Here is a 23197-nt window from a genome sequence, read left to right as displayed (position 1 = left end):
TTCCCATTTAGTTTGTGTTATTAATCTAGATTTGTTTGCAAAAGATTTGGTATTTTCTTTTTTTATTTCAAAAACATTTCTTCAAAACATTCCACTGAAGATTACTTTTACAAATTATTTAGTTATATTTAAATCTCAATTCCCCTTCACCTATTTTCCATGGGATAATTTTATGTTTTTAAAATAAGTGATTGAGTTGAAAGCTTCATTAATTTACCTTTTTGATGTAGCTGTTAATAAATAAACACTTCGAGTTTAATTTGAATATAAATCTAGATATATACTATAAGTTTTCACATAGATTATTTTTATTGATTAAGTAGCTATTGATCATGTTAATTTTTTCCTATCTGATAAATAATATTTGGGGAAAGAGATGTGCGGATTTTAAATTATTATATGATTCAAACTGTAAAATTTAAACTTCCACTTATATCTAAATATATTTTATTATTTGTCACAATGTGTGTGAATTTTATTTTACAATTGTGTTGAAGTTTACTTTGTGTATATTTAGCAAATATTACAGATGTTCAGAAAATGTTGAGAAAGACAGACGGTTAGACCACAATGTGTATAAATAAATGATCATAATTACATTTATTTGTTAGAGTGGTCAGATATTTTATGTCTTTATTTATTGCTTTTTTTTTAACATAAGCTGTCATTTTAATAAGCCATTGTAGTTTGTAATTTGTTGATCTTGTAATAATTTCTCCCATAATAATTGTGTGTATATTAGTTTCTCTCTGAATATCTAAAAGCTTTGTTTGATGTCATTATTATTATAAAATGAGTCTTTCTTTTGTGTTAAATTCCTCAGTCTATTATAATATTGACAATTCTGTCTTAATTTAACATGTTTTCTGATTTTTAAAATCTAGTGTTTTTAAATTAGTTTCATTTGTGTCTCTTGTAAGCAGCAAATGATCAGACTGGCGTTTTTATTTCAAACTAAGTCTTCGCCTAGTACATAGCAAGTACTCAATTAAAATATGTATTTTGAAATGGCATTTAGCCTTGCTACATCTCATTTTGTTTTTATTTCGCTTTAGGTGGGCCATAAAACATGAAGGGATCAGTAAGCCAGGCCAATGGAAGCATTCCAGAGTTGAAAATCCCCTATGGAACAAGCTTACTTACATGTGGCCGGTCCTTCCCAGTGGACAACTTAATGAGGTTGTATGGCTTAGTAGAAGAGGCAGTTGTTGGGACTTACTTTACGACCCCATATGTGATCATCCTGCTGAAAATTTCCATGCATCTTTTGAATTGTAGTTGTTCTATATCAAAGATAAAACTTACTCCTTCTGTAGATGTGTTCAAGTTTTTCATTATGATAACAAATTAATCTATTTCTTCTTGCCCATCAAATTTATTTACAAATATATTATTTATTATGTGTTTTGAAATTTAGTTCTTAAGCATACACATATTCAAAATATTGTATGTTTCTATTAAATTGAAATTTTATCATTATTTAGAAACTCTAGTCTAATTAAAGTTTCATTTATACAAAACTAATAGAAAATATCAATTTTTGTTGGTGTTTTTGGTTATTATTTGTTTAGTATAGATTCTTTTCATCCTTTTACTTTCTAGTTTTATATATTCTGTCTTTGGAGAGTTCTGGTAATCAGCATGTAGTTAATTTGAGAAATTTATCTAATGATCTCTATCTTTAAAATAAAGCATTTGGTCTTTTCTGATTTTTGTAATTATAGATATATTTGGATTGTTATTCATTTTCTATTTGTCCTAACTTTTCTGTACCCCACCCCAACTTTTTGTAGCTTGGAAGTTATACCCTCTGCACGCTCTGTTGTTATTGTTCTTCTCTTAATCTGAATATATTTCAGCCTACATACATAAGTCATCAAAATGCAAAGTTAAATATATTCACTCTTCTTTCAAATAATCAATAACAGAATATATAACTACAATCATATTATTTGTGATATAAGGTATTATTGTCATATACTTAAGTGGTATCTTTAAAAAAATTCTCTTGGATATAAACATTGCTGTATGCAGTTAATGCGTATTTATGTTTACCCCCAGTTTCCATCTTTCTTGTTATAATTTTTTTTTACATCTCAGTCCCTCCACCTAGGGTTATTTTCCTTTGGCCTAGAACATCCTTCTTTTAGTTATTCGTAGAAAATGCTTTTGATATTTTTGTTGTTGCTGTTATTTGCTTTTTTGCATTACTGGAAATGGAACCCAGGACCTCACACATGCTAGGCAAATGCTCTACCACTGAGCTACATCTCCAGCCCTTTTTGTTTGTATTTTGAGACGGGGTCTTGTTATGTTGCTCATACTGGCCTCAAACTTGTGATCCTCCTAGGTTATCTACCACAAGGCTCAGCTTTCTGTTTTCTCCTTATCTGAAAGTGTCTTTATGTTGCCCTCATTCATGTTAGGTATTTTCACTTAGCAAACTGAAGATACCACTGACTTCTGCCTTCCTTGTTACTATGGAGAAGTCAGTGGTGGTTTCAAATGCTATGCCTTTTTCTATCTATTTGCTTTTAATATCTTTTCTTTGATATTCTACAGTTTTACAACCGCATATCTGAGAGAGGATTTCTTCCCCTTCTCCTCCTCCTATGGTACTGGTGATTGAACCCAGGATTACTCTACCACTGAGCTACATCCCAGACTTTTTTTCCTTTCTTTTGAGAAAAGGTCTTACTAAGTTGCTAAGGTTGGCCCAGAGCTTGTGATCTCCTGCCTCAGCCTCCCAAGACACACAGGCACCATGCCTGGCTGAGGATTTCTTTTTATTTTATCCTGCTTCAGATTTACAGGTTCTTTGAGGTTCTTGAATCTGTGGGTTGATCTCTTGCATAATTTCCAGGAAATTATCACGTATCCCTTCAAACATTCTCTCTCTGGTATGTATTCACTCCATTAATAGTCCTGGCTATACACCAGGACTTCTCATTTGACCTTCAAGTATCTTGACACATATTTTCCATCTTTTGCCTCTTTTTGATGCATTTTATATCATATTTTTCAGTCTATGGTATGAATTCTCAATGAAGATTATTTTTCTTCTCCACACAATGAAAATGTTTGAGGCAGTATATTTTACTTGCAGCTTTCTGGAGAGACATTATTTCTAGTTTGCCTATTTAATGAAATTTAGTCTATTATGCTTCTTATTTTATGAGGAGAGAGGGTCTCCTATGAGACTTCCCACTTAGATTGGGTGCTGAGTTTGTTTCCTATGCCCTTCCTTGGGTCAATTATACATAATAAAATATTTAACAATTTTACACTAGGTTTTGAATTATTGAGTTGTTTGTAACAGGGAGTCATCAACTTACCGATTGTGTTGTATTTTCTGATCTAATCAAGTGTTTTTTTTCGTCCCCCTTAAACCATGCTTTCCTGTACTTCTTCACTGAGTAAACTGACGAGTCTCAGCACTTTAGTGAAAGGACACATGCTGTCTGAAAAGGAGAAGTCATTGCTTAAAGCCCCAAAGATGCCTTTTTACTTAGACTGCAGTGAAATAACAATCTAGAAAACTGAGATTTTCTTTTCTTTTTCTTTTTCATACCATGGATTGAACCCAGAAACACTTATCCACTGAGCCAAATCCCCAGCCCTTTTCATTTTTTATTTTGAATTAGGATCTTGCTAAGTTGCCTAGGGCCTCACTAATTTGCTGAGTCTCGCCTTAAATTTGTGATCCTCCTGCCTCAGCCTCATGCCCTGCAAAAGCTGTGTGCCACTATGCCTGGAAAAAGCTGAGTTTTATAAAAAAAAAAAAAGAAAAAAAAAAAAAAGGAGAGCTTCTAAACAGCAGAGCCTGTGGGTGGGCAATGGATGGTCTGGGATTTGACAATTAAATGATCCTAGGAATTAATGTTGTGAGATATAGGGTTCATAGCACTAGTGAGAGCCAACATGGAGTCCAGGATAGAAGGTTGGCATGGAAAGACCAGTAGGGCCACATATGCCAAGAAAAAACCACTTTGGCTTGCTCTGATTGTAGATTTTTCTCTAGAAGTCCAAGAAGGACAGAGGCTAAAATCTAGAAAACAGGCAGGATATTAGCTGGTGGTGACCAAATGCCAACAGTTTGCCCCATAATCAAATAGGTCAAAAGCCATGACCTTTGAGGCCTCTGAGGATCCAGGACAGCTATTTATCTAAATGTTATTTATTGTATTCAAGTATCTATATAGGGAGACCATGGGCCTCTTTTACCAATGGTAAATGGTTTATTGAACTTTCATCTAAACTCAGAAACTATCTTGAGGAGAAGCTTGCCCTTGAAAGGAGACAAAAATTCTGGCAAGAAGTTTGACCTTTAAATATAATTGAATATGTATCAAAATGACAAAATTAAAAAACAAAAAAGAGGTTTTTTTCTTATATATATTGGCAAAACCAGGATACCTCTAATCCACCGAATGGATAGAGGGATGGACAGGGAAGCCTATAAGAAGGTACTTTTTGTAGAATGAGAGACAATTGTAATTTTCACAAATTTCACAAATATTGTGGTTATCTTTTATGTCAGTCAAAGTAAAAGTCATTCAATAAATTTATTTAAGTAATTAGGATACCTAAGCTAACCAGATTGAGAAAACTACCACAAAAGAGGGTTTCAAAAGAAACAGGTCATGGAGATGGCCAGGTATTCAGAAAAATAAAATAAAATTGATGATTTAAATATGTGTGTTCTATCTACATAACAAGAGTTTACCACCTTTGGAAGTTGTTCAATAATATTCTAACAGCTTTAATATGTTTGATGAATGGATTTTCTATTTCTCTTTAGATCATTTACCTTAAAAAATAACATTTTGCTTATGGTCTAAGATTTGACAACTGAATGATCTTAGGAATTAATACATATAACTTCAGTTTTTTCTCTAGCCATTCAAATAGAACAGTAGCTTTTGTGTGGAATGGATAATTTACTATACTCCAACAAAACTCTGACCTTCACTTATAAACTGAAGGGAGAGATCTAAGGTATTAAATTAATTGAAGTCAGGCAAACTGACCATGTATTTCAAATGACTCAGTCTGAGGGTCCTGCTATGTCTTGAAATGTTTGGGGAAGAGAAAAAAGTAAGTTACCAAGCCTGGAATTCAGATAGCTCTCAAATTTAAATATAATCAATTTTGCTTCAAGCCTGGATCCATCACATTAGTAGGAACCATATTTTTTTCCAGTCTTATTTTCACACAGTTGATTTTTAGCAAAAAGATTATTTTATTTCAGCATATAATTAAGTGCAATTAATAATTTGGTTGTAAAGACTGTAATTAGGAAATGTAACATTTTTATTGTGGAATACAGAATACTTTGGGCACTGTAAGCATATGTATTAATTTTATTACAAACTTAATCTTTGAACTTCACCATTTTTCTAACTACTATTTGTTATATATTTAGGCAGTGCATAAAGAACAAGAAAGGATATAGACATAGTCCCTAACTGAAGCTTAAAGTTGTAAGTCAGAAAGGAAGAAACTAGAGAAAGAGGCATAGCTGATGAATAAAGGAGGAAGAAATTCAAATAAAAATTTGGGGTTCCAGAAATAAAAGGCTAATTGTTGACCAAGTTAATTCAGTCATACAATCAGAGTAAAGAAAGTGTAGCTGGGATGACTGCCTGAATCGGCCTAAAAATTAAGTCAAAATTCTGAACCTAAGAAAACCATTTAAAAGACACTATCTTGAGTGAGAGTCCAATTCTCCTGTTAATTCTTTAACAAGAACTTTCCAAAGTAGAATGATGACTAAGGGAAGATGTAAGGAAATATAAACAATATGTAAATATGGGATTATTTTTGTAGTTTCTCTGAATGCATTAATGCTCTAAACTGTTTACCTCTCAGTGGTGACAGCTGATCTGAGAACTGATTTCATGCTGTTATAGCTTTTAAATATTATTCATTCTAAAAAGAAATTGATAATTTTTTTTTATCAACAAACAGCATCTCATGTATTTGGGGATACCGATATTTTAAAAATATTTTTTAAATAAAGGCTTATAAAAAGCAGAATCATCATTAGTAACTATGATCATGGGAATAATTTATACAAACTCGGGTTATTTTCTCACATCTTGAGTAAAAAGTTATGAATTGAAAAATTGTATTTCTTAATACTTAAATGTAAGGAGCAATGGATTTTTCATATTCAAGAATGAAATCTTTGAAAAAAAAGTGATTTCAAAGAGACTTAAGATTTTGGAATGTATATTGGATAGTGACTTAAAAATTTCTAAATTACTAAATTAAATCATATCTCTTTGGATGGGCTCAGGCTAGACCAAAAGAAAAAAAAAAGGTAAAAGTACAAATTTTATTTATCTGTTAAGAGATGATATTTCTAGTAGCCAAAAGTGATAAGAGGCATGTCCTTGGAGGCCTCTGAGGATTCAGGACAATATAGGTTTTTACACATAGACCATGGACCCTTTCTATCAATAGCAAATGGTCTTTTGAAATAAACTAAGAAACCATCTTGAGGAGAGGAATGGGTAGACATGTATCCTTGAAAGCAAACAACAGATTACTTAAGGGAATATGGGAAGGTTCAAGAGAGAAAATTGAAGATTGATTTACTTATTAGTCTTTTAATAACAAATAGATGAAGTAGGGCCACACATGACTAAGAAATTGAGATCAACGAGCTGACTCTCAAAATGAAAACATGTTTTGTCCACTTAAGAGAGGTGAGAAAGAAAAAAGCATAATTATAATCCCTTCAAGGGAGCACCGTGACAACTCAGGATCGCCTGACAGTGTAGCTGGGTCATGGAATATTGTGAACACAAGGAAAACCAGCAGAGAACGAATAGAGCCCTGGAAGACCTGAGAAAAAATAGAACTCTAGCCCTATTTAATTATCCATGTTTTTGTTACCTTTTATTATCTTGAAACCATGTTTCTTTATTTCCATGAAGGACAAAATAAAGGTGCCTTAAACATTAGAACAAAAATTAAAGTTTTTTTATTTTTATATTTATTTGTTCTTTTTAGTTGTACATGACAGTAGAATCTATTTTGATATATTTATACAAACATGGACTATCTTATTCTAATTAGTATCCCAGTCTGTACACAATGTTGAGATTCACTGCAGAGTATTCATACATGTACAAAATTAAAGTATTTTAGAGGAAGAATTGCCATTGGTAGTACCCAGCTTGGAAAATTTTGAAACCCAAGCTAATTTTTCATCTCTTTGATTGGGTTTCTGTGATATCTCCCGTTGAAAAGAGAGGACTGTTGTGCTTCCTTCCTCCACCTGGAAAGTAAAGGAAGCCTACCTGAGTCAGCAGTGCTTTGGTGGTGCTAAAGCCAATGTCCACACTGGCTACCTCTTATGATGAGTTGGAAGTGAGAAGATCCAAATAGCTGGTAGCTTATGTATTACATTTCCAGTATGTTCCTCAGAAATACAGGTTGTGTAGAATATTGAAAAATTCTTAGTTCATATCCTGGGTCTATAAATTGGCAGGTTCACTGACTAAGCATGAAGAAGTCTTTGCTTTTTTTTTATCCTTGCCTTTCCTTCCGTATTTCAAAAAAGAAAAGAAGAAATATTAGCTATTTTACACTAGTCTTCAATATGAGAGTAATCTTAAATGAGGTTTTTCTCTCCCACTTCTCTCACCTATCCACCCTTTACTTTCTGATCTTTTTCTTTTGACTGAAACTAGTGTAAAAGTTGATTTGTTCTGAATTGCTTAGTATTTTTTTCTGTAGAATAGTTACAGATTGATCCTAAACTTACTTCTTAAAGGTTATGTGCCCCCACACAACTACTGTCATATTAAATAAAACTCTATACAATAAAAGAATTTCAAATGAAAATATGATACATTTTTCATAGCCTTTAATTTTGTTTGGTCAAGAACCATAGTAAAGCCAGGTGCAGTGGTGTACGCCTGTAATCCCAGAGACTCAGGAGGCTGAGATAGGAGGATCGTGTGTTCAAAGCCAGCCTCAGCAATGGTGAGGCACTAAGCAACTCAGTGAGACCCTGTCTCTAAATAAAATACAAAAAAAATTAGGGCTGGGGATGTGGCTCAGTGGTTGAGTGCCTCTGAGTACCCAGTCACCAGCACCCACCTACCCCCTCCAAAATAAAAAGAATCAGAAAGGGAGAGCAAACTCATGTAGCTCTGTTGGTGGATAACAGGCACTTATTTAAATAAACAGATTATAGTGTGCTTTTTGCAATTTAATCTCCATACAGGTGAAAGGTGAAAGGTTCTCAGTGAAAGTAAGCAATAAAATAATAAAGCAATAAAATAATACTTTTTAAATGCAAACTTTGCTTATTTAGAAGTGTGATAAATTAAGCTCATTGTATGTCACTGTATTAACATGTTTATTCAAATATAAAGGAAAAAGCATTAAACTAAAAAACGCTTCTCATCAAAATTTAAAACATTTGTTTATGTGGCTTTTCTCCTAATTAAAAGCAATTGTTGTTTACTCACTCATCTCACAAATTAGCACATCATAATTAGATGTCATTTCAGAATAAAATCTTCACAACTTTCAGATTTTATTTATAACTTATTTAAAACACTTTTTTCAGCATAATTGCAAAATTCTTAAAACTGTTTAGGAAATGTAAATTAGGTATAATTGTACTAATGTTATATTAGCTTTGAAAAAACAAACAAACATGTTCTCCTTGTCCATAAACTAAAGGCCTTGTGACTTGATCTGTGCTGGACTACCATGCCAGCACATTCCCCCAATCCATTTTTATCTTTGTCATGTTAGTTGGATACTCCCAGGACTCTAGGACCACCTTTATTGTGACCTTCTGAGGTTTTGCGTGCCAACATGACTTCCTTTTTCTTTGGGTAGGTACCTATGTCCCCTTTAGGAAATAGTTCCCACTTTTAGTTCATATGGATTATGATGTCTTTGGGTTCCCCAGAAACTCTAAGAAAAAAAAAAGAAGTCCAGTCGCAGGGAACAGGAGTAAGGGACAAGAGGGCAGAAAGGAGAGCCAGTGTGAGAATGTGCTATCAAGCTGTCATCCAAGAAGCCACTGAAAGAGTGTTCTTAGCAGATTTTCTCTTAGAGAATAAAGGGAAGAATTTATACTTCAGCTTCCATCTCTCTTTGGTTAAAGATTTTCTCAAGTTATGCAGAAAATGACAAGTCAAAGATTCAAATGCAGTCAGGCTTGTTCAAGAGCCCAAACCCTTAGCCATTCTATATTGCTCTTACAAATGTTAGTCAATAATGAGAGCTAAGAGTAAACTAGAAGCAATGATACAGAGTAGTTAGTATTCTAGGGTTACAGGAGGAATGCTTCTTTGAGGCGATATTTGAGTAAAGACCCAAAGGGGAAGGATATTCCAGACAATGCAAAGAACCTGAGATAATGTTTAAGGAACTATGAGGCACAAAATTACAGATGCAGTGTGAACTGTGGAGAGAACAACAGGAGGCAATATTGGAGAGAAAGAAGAGAACAAAGAGGTGTGGATCACACAAGGGCCTTGTAACCACTGACACTTTTTTGTTTGTTTTTGAGACAGAGTCTCACTAAGTAGCTCAGGCTGGCCTCAAACCTGAGATCCTTCTGCCTTAGCCTCATGAATAGCTGGAATAACAGGCATGTGCCACCATATCTGGCTAACCATGCTGGGCCTTGTAGGCCATTATAAGACTTTTGACTCTTAATCTGAGACAGGAAACCATTGGAGGCTTTGAATCAGAGGAGGAATGTGCTCTGACTTCAGTCTTAATAGGATCTTGTGATAATAGAGGGAAAGAGACTAATGGAGGTAAGAATAAGTGGGTGGGAGCCTTTTGCAATCTCTGTTGGAGAGAAAATTATGCCTTTGACAAGGGTGATAGAGTAGGGGTAGATGAAAAGGAATGGAACCAGGTTTTGCTAATGGATGAAATTAGAAATTAGTACAAAAGGTCCTATGTTGGGAAATTTAGAGACACTTTAACTTATGAACAAAAAATAAATCATAATGAAATTTTAAAAGACATATATTTAGAACCAAAGCAAAAAATGTGGGTTGAGAAGTATTCTTGAAGCAAAGTTCTAATTCTAAATGTTTGTATTAAAAAAGAAGGTCTCTCTCTCTCTCTCTCTCTCTCTCTCTCTCTTTAAAAAAAAGGAGGGAAGATAAAAATTAATGAGATAAGCATTCAATTTAAGGAATTAGAAAAATAATGGTAAAATGAGCTGTAAGAATTGGAAGAAGAAAGAAAATTATAAGAGCAGAGACTGATATAATGGATACTATCTATATAATAGAATCATTAAAACAAAAAGTCAGTTATTTGAAAATATTAATAAAGTGAATTTATCCAGTGAAACTGATTAAAGAAAAAGAGTAAATAATATCAAAAATAAAAGAAAGATATATGTATGGATGCTGAGAGATTAAGAAGAGATTTATGATTATAAATAACTTTCTGCTAATAAACATAATAATGTAGATAAGTGAAATAATCAATTCTTGGGCAAAAGTAATGTATTAAAAAGGAGCCAAGAAGAGTCAGGGAGCCTAAATAGTCCAATAACCATAGAAAAAAATAGAATCAGTAGTAGCTAAAATCTCCCAGAAAAGAACACTCTAACCTAACGATTTTATTGATCGATTCTACCAAACATGTTTTAAAAAATTCAGAATACAAGAAGCAACATTGTCCTACTCATTCTGTAAGGCTAGAATAACACTGATACCAAACCTTGATGAGGATAGAATAAGAAAACTACATGTTAACTTTATTTATGAATGTATAAATGAAAATCCTGAAAACAAATATTGCAAATTGAATTCTGCAATCTATAAAAATGATAATACATCATTTGGATCCATCCAGGAATGTACCATTAGTTTAAACTTTGAAAACCAATTAATGTAATTAATACAAAGCTGATGAAAGTATAAGTAATCACATGAGCACAGTAAATTTAAGGAAAAAGAGCATTATATGATTCAATGCACAGTGTAGAAAAAACATTTTTGTAGTGCTGGGGATCAAACCCAGGGCTTAATATGTGCTGGGCCAGCACTCTGCCACTGACTGAGACCTCTAGCCCTGAAAGAAAACCCTCAAAAATATGCAATTTTCTTAACCTAATATACAGAATACATATTCCAAACAGACTTTTTAAAAAACAAAAGAAGCTGATTCATAAATATATATGGGAAAGAGCATGGGCTCCACAAGAGCCAATATCCAAAGGAGAATAACAAGGTAGAAGTACTTGACCTCCTAGACATGAAAACTTACTAGATCTAAAACTGTTGTAATCAAGGCATTTGATACTGCATAGGGGTCGATAAATAGACATACTAAAGAGATTGGAACACAGAAACAGACTTACTCTCTTATAAGAAGTTATGGTATTTCTCTACCATTCCCCATATTGCATCAACAGGAGATGCTACAGATAATTTTCTATGCAGGTAGAAGGAAGCTACGAATGAATTAACTTGGACTAGCCATGCCTAGCATCATCTCTGATCACTCTTTCCCTCATTTACTCTTCTTGTGGGAGTGTCTGTGAACAGCAATACTTTCTACAGTTGCTTATTAAACTATGCTCTGGGAGCCATCCTTGCTTTCTTTTATTGCCCAAGCATCATGTTCTATTAATTTTAAATTTGATAGATACACTTTTTCCCATCCTTTACTGAACTAGCTCCTACTGAGGCTTTAGGACTGTTCAAAGGCAGTATTTAGTTAGGGTCTTATATAGTTCTACAGCACAGAGTATGGAACTCTGTCACTGTTATACTTACACAATTGTAATTGCCAGTTTATTTCTATGTAAGTTTCTATATTTCCCCAAAGTTCTGAAAGTATAACTTTAAGTAAATCCCTTAAGGGAGAGTATCCTACCTGGTTTGTAGTTTTATTGTCAGGGCCTAGTACTATCCCTGGAATGTAGTTAATAAACATTTGATAATATACTGATTCATAAATAAATGGATATATGGATGAAGAGATAGAAAGTAAGTGAATTCCAGAACAATTCATCTAAAATGTATTTAAGGTATTTCATCATATTATTCTGCTTTATAAAAAAATTATTTCTTTATAATCTTTTTGCCAAATCTGGTTTAAGATGATATTATTCCAGGCTATCATAATACCATTTTTTGCACATTCTTCTTTTCTTTACATTGATTAAAGATACTTCATGATGAGGGAAAAAAAACTCCAAGTTCTACTTTTCTAGAATGGTGTTTCTGTCAAATGGAATAAATCATCCACAAATCTTACATAAATTTTTAAAATCATTAATTTTCATGTTTATGCAAATAAAATGTTAATTAGAATTATCTGGAATAGCCAAGGGGCCCAATAAATATTTGCTGAATAAATGAAAGTTTAAATATATAATTCTAGAAGTGACTCTTTTTATTTATTATCACATTTTTATAATTTCTTTCTAAAGGACTTTGATTGGCCAATAGAAGGACTGCTTATTCCCAACAGCCCTCCCATGAAGAAACCCATCCAGAAGACACCAGAGCAGTATGTCCCTATGAGACTCAGAGTTTTGAGGAACGGAGATAAGAATAAAAGCAGATCCCTTGTTACAATTTGTCCAGAAATATCATCTAAAACACAGTAAGAATGACTTGCTCATCATTATCATTAAATATACTTTCTAGTTTCTATAGATTTTTGTCTACTTTATTATGAGTGTCTTTCTGGGGGTAATTATGTATTTATTTAGAAAGAGTGCTCCTAGTTGATATTTAAAGGTGAAAACAGATACAAAAATTCATTTAGTTGCTATATCAGGAAATTAATTCGATCTCTGCTGATATAGGCTAGGCACAGGAGAAAATAATGAATTAGAAATAAGTATCTTTGATTTTAAAAAGGTTCTATGATAAATGTCTGTTTGGAATTAGCACTTTTGCTTGAGTTTTATTAACATGTTGATATAACTGAACTCACAAATTGCTTCTTAATTATAACTTTGTAATTCTTCATTTAAGTTACTATTATACACAATTATTCATATTTATACCTTTGAAATACATAATGAACAAATACAGTTCTCAAAAGTATAGCTTTATATAACATATTCTTTCCTCTGGATATTTTAAAAGTTTATCTTCCTAGAAAAGCATTGATTTTACCTTATGATTGAAATAAAATCTTTCTAAACAGTCAGTGTTTTTCTAACATTGGTGAAAAATCACCTGTTATATTTTTATTACATTTTATGAAAAAGTAATCATAGGTCATTGAGAAGCTTTGATGTAAAGAATGAGTTAAACACATTGTTTCTCATATAATTACCAACAATATTACCTCTTGACCTTTCATTTGAAACATTTAGGATATTTGAAACTGCCGATAATGGTTTAATATTACTTTCTTCACATTGATTAAATATACTTCATACATCGCTGAACAATGAGTAACATTCATATTGGCTGTCCACTGAACTGCCTGTAAAGATGATAAAGTAAAAAATTAATCTTCAAAGTAAAGTCAAGCCTGAAATTGAAATCTTTGACGCATACATTTCATAATTAGCTCATTCTGCTACATGTAAAATGTGAGGTTAATGCCTTTAAAAAAGTGTCTGACCTTTTTCCTAAAAGCCCAAAGTTAATACATGATTTCTTATTTATTTATTTTTATTCTAATCTTTAACTGTGGCTCAAAATTATATGCAGGTAAGATCACATTAATGTTTTAAAATGCAGGTTCAGTCAGGGAATCCAAACATTTTGAGAGACTGGCAACTTTGGGCAATTATTCTGGCAAAGAGTATATGAAACTGTCCATTGTCTGACATTTATTTTTATGGAATAGTGTGTCCTGGTTCATCAAGCATTCGGACATTATTTACTTTTTCATGAATTATATATTCCTGAGAAATTAAAATACATTGGCATGTACTTGACACTAAAATTGTACTAAATATTATGTAATCTTTGTTGGCTCAAAAGTATTCTACAGGATCATCAATAGCATCCCTCCCCCCATCTCTGCTGTATGTAAACACTGGTTAACAAAAGGTTTACATGGAAAGAGTCTTGGCTAATACTGCAGAACGGCCATGTCACCCACCTGTTGAAGGGTCTGTTTATATTGTGTGAATGGCATCCCAGTGTCATCCAAGATAGAAGCCCAGCAATGCTGCTTTTAACAAATACAAGCTACATATCTTGCAGAAGAAATAAATTCTGTTGATATACATGGATACATTCCTTGAATTAACCTGAGAAAGAGGTTCCATTGGTTAGTGCCTTTACAAGTAAAATCATGAGAGAAAGATGAAATAGAAATCTACTTTAATTAAACCCAGCTCTGGTTCTGCTATCCTTCGGTTATTTAATAGCTCCCTGTAGACAGTTTTGAGGGTTTCTCTTTGTTATTGTTTCCTCCATCTGCAAAACCAAATGAAGATCAAATGGTAGTATTTTTCACTTAATTGATATTATTCTTAGTGACACAATCTTCTCAATTAGTCTTGATAGTGGCTGCCAAGAATATATAACTTAAAAACTGATATTTTTTTGTCAGAGGCAAATTTCATTTTTTAGAATTGTATTTTAAGCAAAGAAAATTTTATAAGTGATACTTTAAGGAATAATAAGAAGAAAGGCTCAATATAAAGCTCTATAGTAAACTTTATATTTCAAATCATTTCAACGTACATATAATAATTGTTAATAAGTTGTGACCTCTGAACTTACTCAAGCTCCTTACTATAGCTTTTAAGGCCTTTTATAAACAATCCCTCTATATTTCTCTAGTTATAATTCTTACCAACACTTCCCCCAGTCCCACTTCAAAACCCCACACTGCCCAACACCTCCCATCTCCGTAATAAGAAGCATATTCTGATGATAAGTTTGGACATTTCTAGATGTTAACCCTGAACTCCACATTGCATTGCTTCCCACTGAGATTTTTGTAGCTGGTTGTACACTCCGTTGCACCAGTTGTCCTGGCCTCCTCCCAGCCTCATAACTACCATTCTGTTTCACACTTACCTGCAATGCCTCAATCTGTGAGATGGAAATAGGAATGGTGTATGTGCTGTCTGCTATGGAACAGTGTATTCTAGCTAATCGAGGTATTACAGATTCACTTAAATTGTATTATCAAAGGCCTACAGTACAGACTCTGTCTCTAAATAAAATACAAAAATAGAGATGGGGATGTGGTTCAGTAGTTGAGTGCCCCTGAGTTCAATCCCTAAACCAAAAAAAAAAAAAAGGGGGGGGGGAGCTACAGTAAGCCTCAAGTCAGTGCTTATTGATTGAATGAATGAATCATTACATTTGATCACTATTATTTCATTTAATAAAGAGATTCTAAAAGTGCAAAGAATGTTTTTCTAACTTGAAAATTCGAATAATACCGTTTGTGATCATGATTATTTTTCTTTTAAAAAAATGTTTCGGTTTGGGACTGGGGAGCATAGCTCAAAGGTAGAGCACTTGTCTAGCATGTATAAGACTCTGAGTTCAATCCACAATAGTGCAAAAAACACACAAAAGTTTAGGGTTGAATTAATAATAGAACCATATGTGAATAAAACAGACAAAATTAATGTAATCTCTGTGTTTTTTTCAAAGGTGACAAATTTACATCTCACAGTGTTCAATTTTATTGGATTTAAAAAATTTTTTATTTGTTTTAAGTAGTTATACTTGACAATAGAATGCATTTATGCACTTTGATATACCATACATAGATAGGATATAATCTCTCATTTTTCTGAGTGTGCATGTTGTGTAATCATATTGGTCATGCAGTCACATATATAAATACAGTAATAATGTCTGTTTCATCCTACTATCTTTCCTATCCCACATCCCCTTCTATCTCCTCCCATCACTTCCCTCTACCTAATCTAAGGTGACACTATTCTTCCCTAGTACCCCCTGCCTTATTGTGAATTAGCATTTGCATATTAGAGAAAACATTTGGCCTTTGGTTTTGTGGGATTGGCTTATTTTGCTTAGCATGATATTCTCTAACTCCAACCATTTACTGGCAAATGCCATAATTTCACTCTTCTTTAAAGCTGAGTAATATTCCATTGAGTATATATACCACATTTTCTTTATCTATTCATCCATTGAGGGACACCTAGGTTGTTCCATAGTCTAGCTATTGTGAATTGAGCTACTATAAACATTGTTGTGGCTGCGTCACTATAGTATGCTGATTTTAAGTCCTTTGATAGCTGGGTCAAATGGTCAAAGAGGACTAGAATACTGCAAATTAATTTTCTTATGTATAATACTCATAGTATACTTGTTTATAAAACAACATGTTATTATTTAATATGTAGTATGAAGTTTAGTATTTAATTGTATTAGTGGAAATTCTTTGTTTGAAATAAAGATAAGACTGTTTTAAGGTAAATCATGGTAAATTAAGACCTCCTAATTTTTCATATGAGAGATAATTAATAATTTAATGCTAATACAATCAAATCTTGAATAATTTGTTTCAGAAATGTTAATCCTGAAAGGAAAGAGAAAATCTGTGTTACTAAGAATTCTGTGACTGAAATAAATGAGACTGAATTTCATCATCTTTTGGAGAGGTAAATATTTAATATGCTAAATGTAAAGGCATTTTCCACTCAAATGCCTGAATTATTGTGTACAACATTAACAAAAAGTACATTTGTATCTACATAAGAAACAAATTGTTAATTATAAAGGTCTTGCTAAGCTGCCTGTACTGGTATTGAACTTGGGATCCTCCCACCTCAGTCACCCCAGTGGCTGGGATTATGGGGTATGCCATCTTCCTCACTGCATTACTTTTCACATGCCAGGTGCTTTATAGTGTTAGAATATTTATCTGTAAAACAGCCTCAGGAGATAGGTACTATAGTATCCATCTGTAGTGTAAAATGTCTCATATTAGAGTAACAGACGTAGAACTTTTTCTTGATGCCTTCTGCTTCTTGCACGCAACCTGTAGTATTAGAAAACCCACTGGGTCAAAGGACAAGGGGTTTAATATTAAGCCCTACTTTGCTATTAACTAGCTGGAAGCCTTCAGCAAAGCCTTGCCCTTCATTTACTACAAATGAAGCAAATGAAGCTCTAAGAAGTTAAGTAATTTTTTCAAGGTTACCCAGCCAGAATGTGAGAGGGATAGAATTTGAGCGCAGACAATCTGATTTCAGAGCCCACATTCCTTTTCAGGAACTTAAAATCCAGTTATTTTCTTTTCCTTTTCCCACTCATATTGGCTATCATGTGAAGTAGACAGAAGAGTTAAATACAGTGTGAAACTCTTTGTCCCAATCCTCTTTAACCCACCCACATATGCCAAACTCAACATTAATTAGGGTTACACAACAGAGAGAAGGAAACATCCACTAACCACCCATTCCTTCTATTCTCTCAAACATTGTCCTAAAACAAGATATCCCAGACTCTAAACAGTTCCCCTAGGAAAATATGAGTGGGAGCAGAAGTGATGTTGGTAGCTCTTCTTAGGCCATATTGTAACTGCTTGAACCTGCAAAGATGTTGATGTGGAGGAAGTTAGAAGGAATTGGGTTGAGTCTCTGGCTGTCATCCAAACAGAAGCGTGGAGATTTGTGACCCTGACTTGATGCTCTTGTGGTCCCCTTCTGCTCCTTCTACCTCACCAACTCTTATGGATGAGGAACAAGGCCCGGTCTCCACTGGTCTATCAGCTTTCAGAATTAAAGCACAGGACATAAAGGCTTAATTCTCACAGGTTTATTTCCTTCTGAGGCAGTCTCAAAAAAATAGAGGGCCTAGAATGTTTTCTCTAATATGCGGATGCTATTCACAATAAGGCAGGGGACACTAGGGAAGAATAGCATTACCTTAGATTAGGTAGAGGGAAGTGAAGAGAGGGGAGGGGATATGGGGATAGGAAGAATAGCAGAATGAAAGAGACATTGTTACTGTATGTATATATGTGACTGTATGACCAATATGATTCTGCAACATGTACACTCAGAAAAATGAGAGATTATATCCCATCTATGTATGATATATCAAAGTGCATAAATGCATTCTACTGTCATGTATAACTTATTAAAACAAAATTTTTAAAAAGGGCCCAATTATGTACTTAATTGCTTCATCTCAATGAAGGTAATAAAATTTAAACATGTTCTTTATTCAGCCGAGTCTTACTGATGAGCATGAAGATACTGCTAACTCACTTGCTATAAACAGTACATTCTAACATCAAATATATTTAGCAAGAACCTTTCACTTTCCTCCTTCTAAAGGTAGGGTCACCACGGGAATATCCTTAGGAAATGCAGAATCACTCTCCTTAACTCTACTCCTTCCCCATAATTCCTACCTCTTTATCCCTAATATAAACTGGCTACCTAGGGTCCAGCCTCTCCCACTACCGGTCCATTTTCTAACTTTCTGGCCTTTAACCTTCTAAAAGGCAAATCTATAATAACATGCATTTTCTCTAATATCTCCTGTGGCCTCCTGTTTGAGATAGAAGCCAGGTTCTATCTGAAAGAATTCCCCACGCAAAGACACTTCGCCGGGAGAATTCCAATTTTATTGCAAAAAGCTGTGTGCTTATATAGAACTAAGGGGGAGATGGTAGGGCTTAGATAAATGGCAGGCAACCCGTTTATTGGCAAGTTCTTTCAGATATCAGCTCCGGAGCCCAGGAATTAGTTCTCATTGGGGCTAAGGTTCCCCGCCAGTGAGATTTGAAATTGGCGCCGGCGGGAGAGTTCACACTGGCAGGAACTTTTCGCGCCACTGCAGAAAAGAAGAAGGTAGGAAGAAGAGGTGCTTAGGCGCCATGTTGGGGTTTTTTCTCTGGGGTATGGCTGCCGTTTATACTTTTCCCAACACTATCCAGGATCCTGAGTGTTTTAAATTAATTCCCGTTTTCTTTTTCAGTTTCATCTGGCCCCTCCTCCAGTCCATACACTCAGCTGTAGCTTAGCCCCTTATGAACTCCTATTCACCCTTTGAAGTCCTACTCAAATGTCACTTCCATAGATTCATTGTTTTCCCTCTGTGTTCTTTCAGTACACTGGCAGCTACAATGTCACACTATAAGTCTGTTGCTAACTAGGTAGGCAGCTCTTCAGGGAACTTGTGCCATTTATTTCAATACCCACAGGGCATACCCAGCTCTTGTTTGAGAGGGAAAGAAATCAATATTTAGTGTTTAGCCAAGTCAAAAATTTCTATTTTGAAGAGTGCTGAGAGCCATAGCCAAGTAGGAATGATGCATGGCATTTTTGGTTGAAAGGTGACGCCAGCAAGCTATTGAGATGATAATGATTATGTTAAGATCTGCATTCAATTGGATATTAGACCCCTGCTGTCTGCCTTGGCCTGCTACTTTAGAGCTCTCGCAGGACTCCCAGAGAGTTCCCATTGGTTGGGGAAGTGCGGTAGGAGGGATTTCTGGAGGAGGGATTTCCCGTTGGAGTAGTGTGTCGGGGAGGAGCCGCGTGGTGTGGCATTCGGCATTTTTCCTGGGAGCGTGTGTGGAGTGTGCTGGTGGAGTTCAGAAATAAAGTTTGTTCCTGCTTCAGTGGCTCCTGATTTGTGTCCAGCCAGACTGCGGCAGAAGAGATCATTTCTAGTGAAGAAAGCTAAGGGATTGCTTGGTGACTGATGGTGCCTTTTGCAATCTTGGAGAAAGATCAAAGTTTCAACAGTAAAAGTCAAGGAAGGTGTTTTAGAGAGAAGGAATAGCATGAACCAGAGGCGTAGATGAAAAGATGTAGGGCCCACTGAGGAATGAAGTCAGTAAGGATATGTCTACCTATTTGTTGGTCATGCCTGCCACTGTGCTGAGCACTTTTCAAATCAACTTTTAATCCTCACAACAATCCTGAAGATAAGAAATTTAGGCTGAGAAAGGTTAAAGACTTTCCCCCAAGCATCACAACTTGGATAGGGGAAATGAAGACTCAAAAGGATATGATGACTCTAGAACCTAGCTCTAAACTAGCTCAGCCCTGCAGACAGAGTTGTCAACACAACCCAGACCTTGATTTCTTTTATTTTCTCTCTCTATTGATGGAAGCATTCTGTGTTCAAGGTCAGTTTTTATATTTTTTATTACAGGTGCACTGAAATTTTAAAATTACCTTCTGCAGCTCGGAGATTATTCAATGAAAAGGGCATGGAAATCTTTTCCCTAAAGGACCTGCAAAGAGATGAAATGGTAAACAAGTGGATTTGAAACAAAGTGTTACTATATGAATGCCACCAAAGGAAAAGTATCCTTCATTGGAAGACTTCAGATGCTTAGCATTGTTATTTTCTCTCAGGATTATCCTAACTCAGCAACCATCATAAAGTTATACTAATAACTAGCATCTTTGAGAACTTCCTGTGTGTTCATTTAGTGTTCATTACTACCCTTTGAGATGGAGGCTTCTGTTATCCCCACTAAAAACTGAAGAAACCAGAGAAGGCCATATTATCGACCACTTGTGATTTATCTCTCTGACTTTTAAGGAAATAGATCCTTTACTCTTTTTGAGGCATATGCAATATAGTTGTTTAATGATTTCTTAAAAATAATGTCAATTTTTCAGGAAAATATTATATCCAGTTTTTAATACACTCTATTTGGGAGGTTAGAGAAAGTTGAGAATCGGAAGGACTTTAGCAACCTAGTCTTTTCTCCCATTTTTGAATTCAAGGCATCAGCTTGGAATAAAACAAAAACAAAAATCTGCCCTAACTAATGCCTGAAATTCTTTACACTGAGAACAAAGATTGCATAATATTGTCAGAACTTGCCTCAGACTCTGAAGATAAGCAACCTTGAGAGACTCTTAAACCCAGTCACCAATGACCGATATCATAGGAAGCATATAGGGTGTTCTTGGAATTTAGTAGATCTTAATTTAAATGCTAATGCCATCACTTCAAAGAGTTTGTTTTTAATGTTTGTGTGTGTATGCTGCCATGATTATTTACTGTGTTTTTTTTTTTTTTGAGACAGAATTTAGGCAACTTGTATTAAAATATACTGTAACAAAAGATAAATTTAGTCTAAAGGTAAGTGTAGATGAGGTTACCAGGGCAAAGGGTGTATGGGTGTAAGGAAGATAAAATGGAGCCAGGATGATTGTATATTAACCTGCCACTCTCTGAGTAATCAACATAAAGATTGAAACATGAGTGGTTGTATGATTTAGTGTATTCATAATATTATCAAGAAACGTGATGTTCAAGAAGAGGAATTTTTAAAGAAAGTTTCCTTAGGTCCTCACACAAAGAGTCTTTGTACTGATGAGTGTGTAATAATCAGAAAAGGCAGCACTGGGTTTCCCTTACTTCATACTGAGTCTTTTCAATATATCATAATCTTTTTTCATTTTTAAAGATATATATATTCATTTAAGGACATTTAAGAAATATATGCAATAACAATAAAGAGGAAAAAGTCTCATCCATAATCTCTCTATCCAGAAATATCCATATTAACATTTTGGTGTTAATATTATAAATTCACTTATACCAGAAATTGTAAGAAATTTTCTGCCAAGGGCCAGAAAGTAAAAATCTTAAACTTTGTGGGCCATGTGGTCTCTACGGAAATATCACTTCTGTAGCTGTAGCATGAAAGCAGCCATGGACAACCTATAATGAATGGGCATAGCAGGATTCCAATAAAACTCTATTTACAACAACAAGCAGCAGGCCAGATTTATGCTGTAGCCCCAGTATGCCAACCCTTAATGGTGCCCACCTTTCACTTTTTACTTTTCCTCTGTTCTTAAGAAATTGTATGTAAAACATTTTAATATTTAAATTATTGTAGACCCACAGAAGTTGCAGAGATAGTGTGAAGTACTTTTCTCACCCCATATAAAATTCTCGAAAATTATCAAAATTGTTTTTGTTGACAGTTTATACTTTCTAAATACTAAATAGTATTCCATGACACCACCATTTTTTGACCATTCAACTATTATATGGTATTTTGATTTCTGTGATTGTTTCCAGTTTGGGCTATTACAAATACTGGTACAGAATCAGCGATTCTTTTCTTTGACAGGTATATGTTTCATGTGGAGAACATTGGATCAATCCTGACCTGTCTATTGCTCAGCAAAAGAAGCAAATCTTCCTCAGGAACCTAGCATCTGACATTTCCAAAATTCAAACCTTCTGCAGCACACGTAAGGAAGAAAGTAAGCATTGGAATTCCTCTTCTTTCTCTTATTGTTATTTTCTTTTGTTGGAGCTGAGGATCAAATCCATGGCTTTGTACATCCTAGGCAAGTACACCCCTAAACTATGAAATTATTTTATCTTTTTATATTCTGCCAAAATAAAATGTTTGATATTGTTTTATATTAAAATAAAAATTTTGCACAGATTATATTTCAACTGTTCATCTTGCTATTTAGCTCTTTAGACTAATTTTTATATTTAACAGGGTTGCATATTTTTTCATACTACAATTTGTATCTCAAAAAGCACATAATCTCTTTATATGTCTTTAACAGATCTGAGCCTCATACATTTCCATCAAGAAAAAATTAAATGTCCACTCCGGTGTAAATGTTGATCCATCAATTGATTTAATTAGTCTCTTTAGGGAGGGCTTTCTGGTTTCTCAGTCTCCATATCCTCACTTTAGTTCCTCTCCAGGATGACAGGAAAGAACTTGGCATGTAGATTGTCTTGCTCCCTGCTGATGTCTATGGCTGGGGCAACTTGGGTTCCATTGTTTTGGCCCAGAGATGCTTTGGGTGGGTGGTACCTCTTTCCTGATGTAGGCTCTCCTTTGTTCATTCTGGCCCTCTGAAGCCTTGCAGTGACTCAGTAGTCATGTCTACAAACTGTTACAGAGACAGCTCATTCCTGTTTGGTGACTCCTTCTGGAAAGCTCCCCAGGAAGACTCTAAGCAAATACTATGTCTTAGGTACACCTCCCAGAAACTAGATCCAGGTTCATGTGACTGTGCCTCAGATTGGAGTGATAAGAATAGCTCAAGAGGTGACCCTGTCACAGTGTACTGAACAATGGGCAGTGTCCTCAATGTTTCCACAGACAACTAAGGTACTCAAAGTGAAGCCTATAAGGAGAGGCAGGATTCCCTGTGATTTTATGTTTTTTCTGTCTTTTGCCTCTAATTCTCTCAGGCCCATAAATGGTGTTTTTTTTTTTTTTTTTTTTTTTTTTTTTTTTTTTTTTTTTTTTT

At 34.4% G+C, this 23197-nt stretch overlaps 1 protein-coding gene across 6 annotated transcripts in view; it reads left to right on the top strand.

The window, feature by feature from the left end:
• Dcdc1 (doublecortin domain containing 1) overlaps positions 1–23197 on the top strand; it is a 479867-nt gene that overhangs the window by 382626 nt on the left and 74044 nt on the right. For all 6 annotated transcript variants that reach the window (XM_048788537.1, XM_048788536.1, XM_048788535.1 and 3 more), the window contains 5 exons: positions 1056–1179; positions 12446–12621; positions 16490–16582; positions 20097–20196; positions 22045–22180. In XM_048788537.1, coding sequence (XP_048644494.1) covers positions 1056–1179; positions 12446–12621; positions 16490–16582; positions 20097–20196; positions 22045–22180 — 629 coding nt within the window. The remainder of the gene's footprint in view (positions 1–1055; positions 1180–12445; positions 12622–16489; positions 16583–20096; positions 20197–22044; positions 22181–23197) is intronic.

This window comes from Marmota marmota, unplaced genomic scaffold (assembly GCF_001458135.2).
Source record: "Marmota marmota marmota unplaced genomic scaffold, marMar, whole genome shotgun sequence".
Classification (NCBI taxonomy): Eukaryota; Metazoa; Chordata; class Mammalia; order Rodentia; family Sciuridae; genus Marmota; species Marmota marmota.
This window is presented reverse-complemented; position numbering and strand designations above follow the sequence as displayed.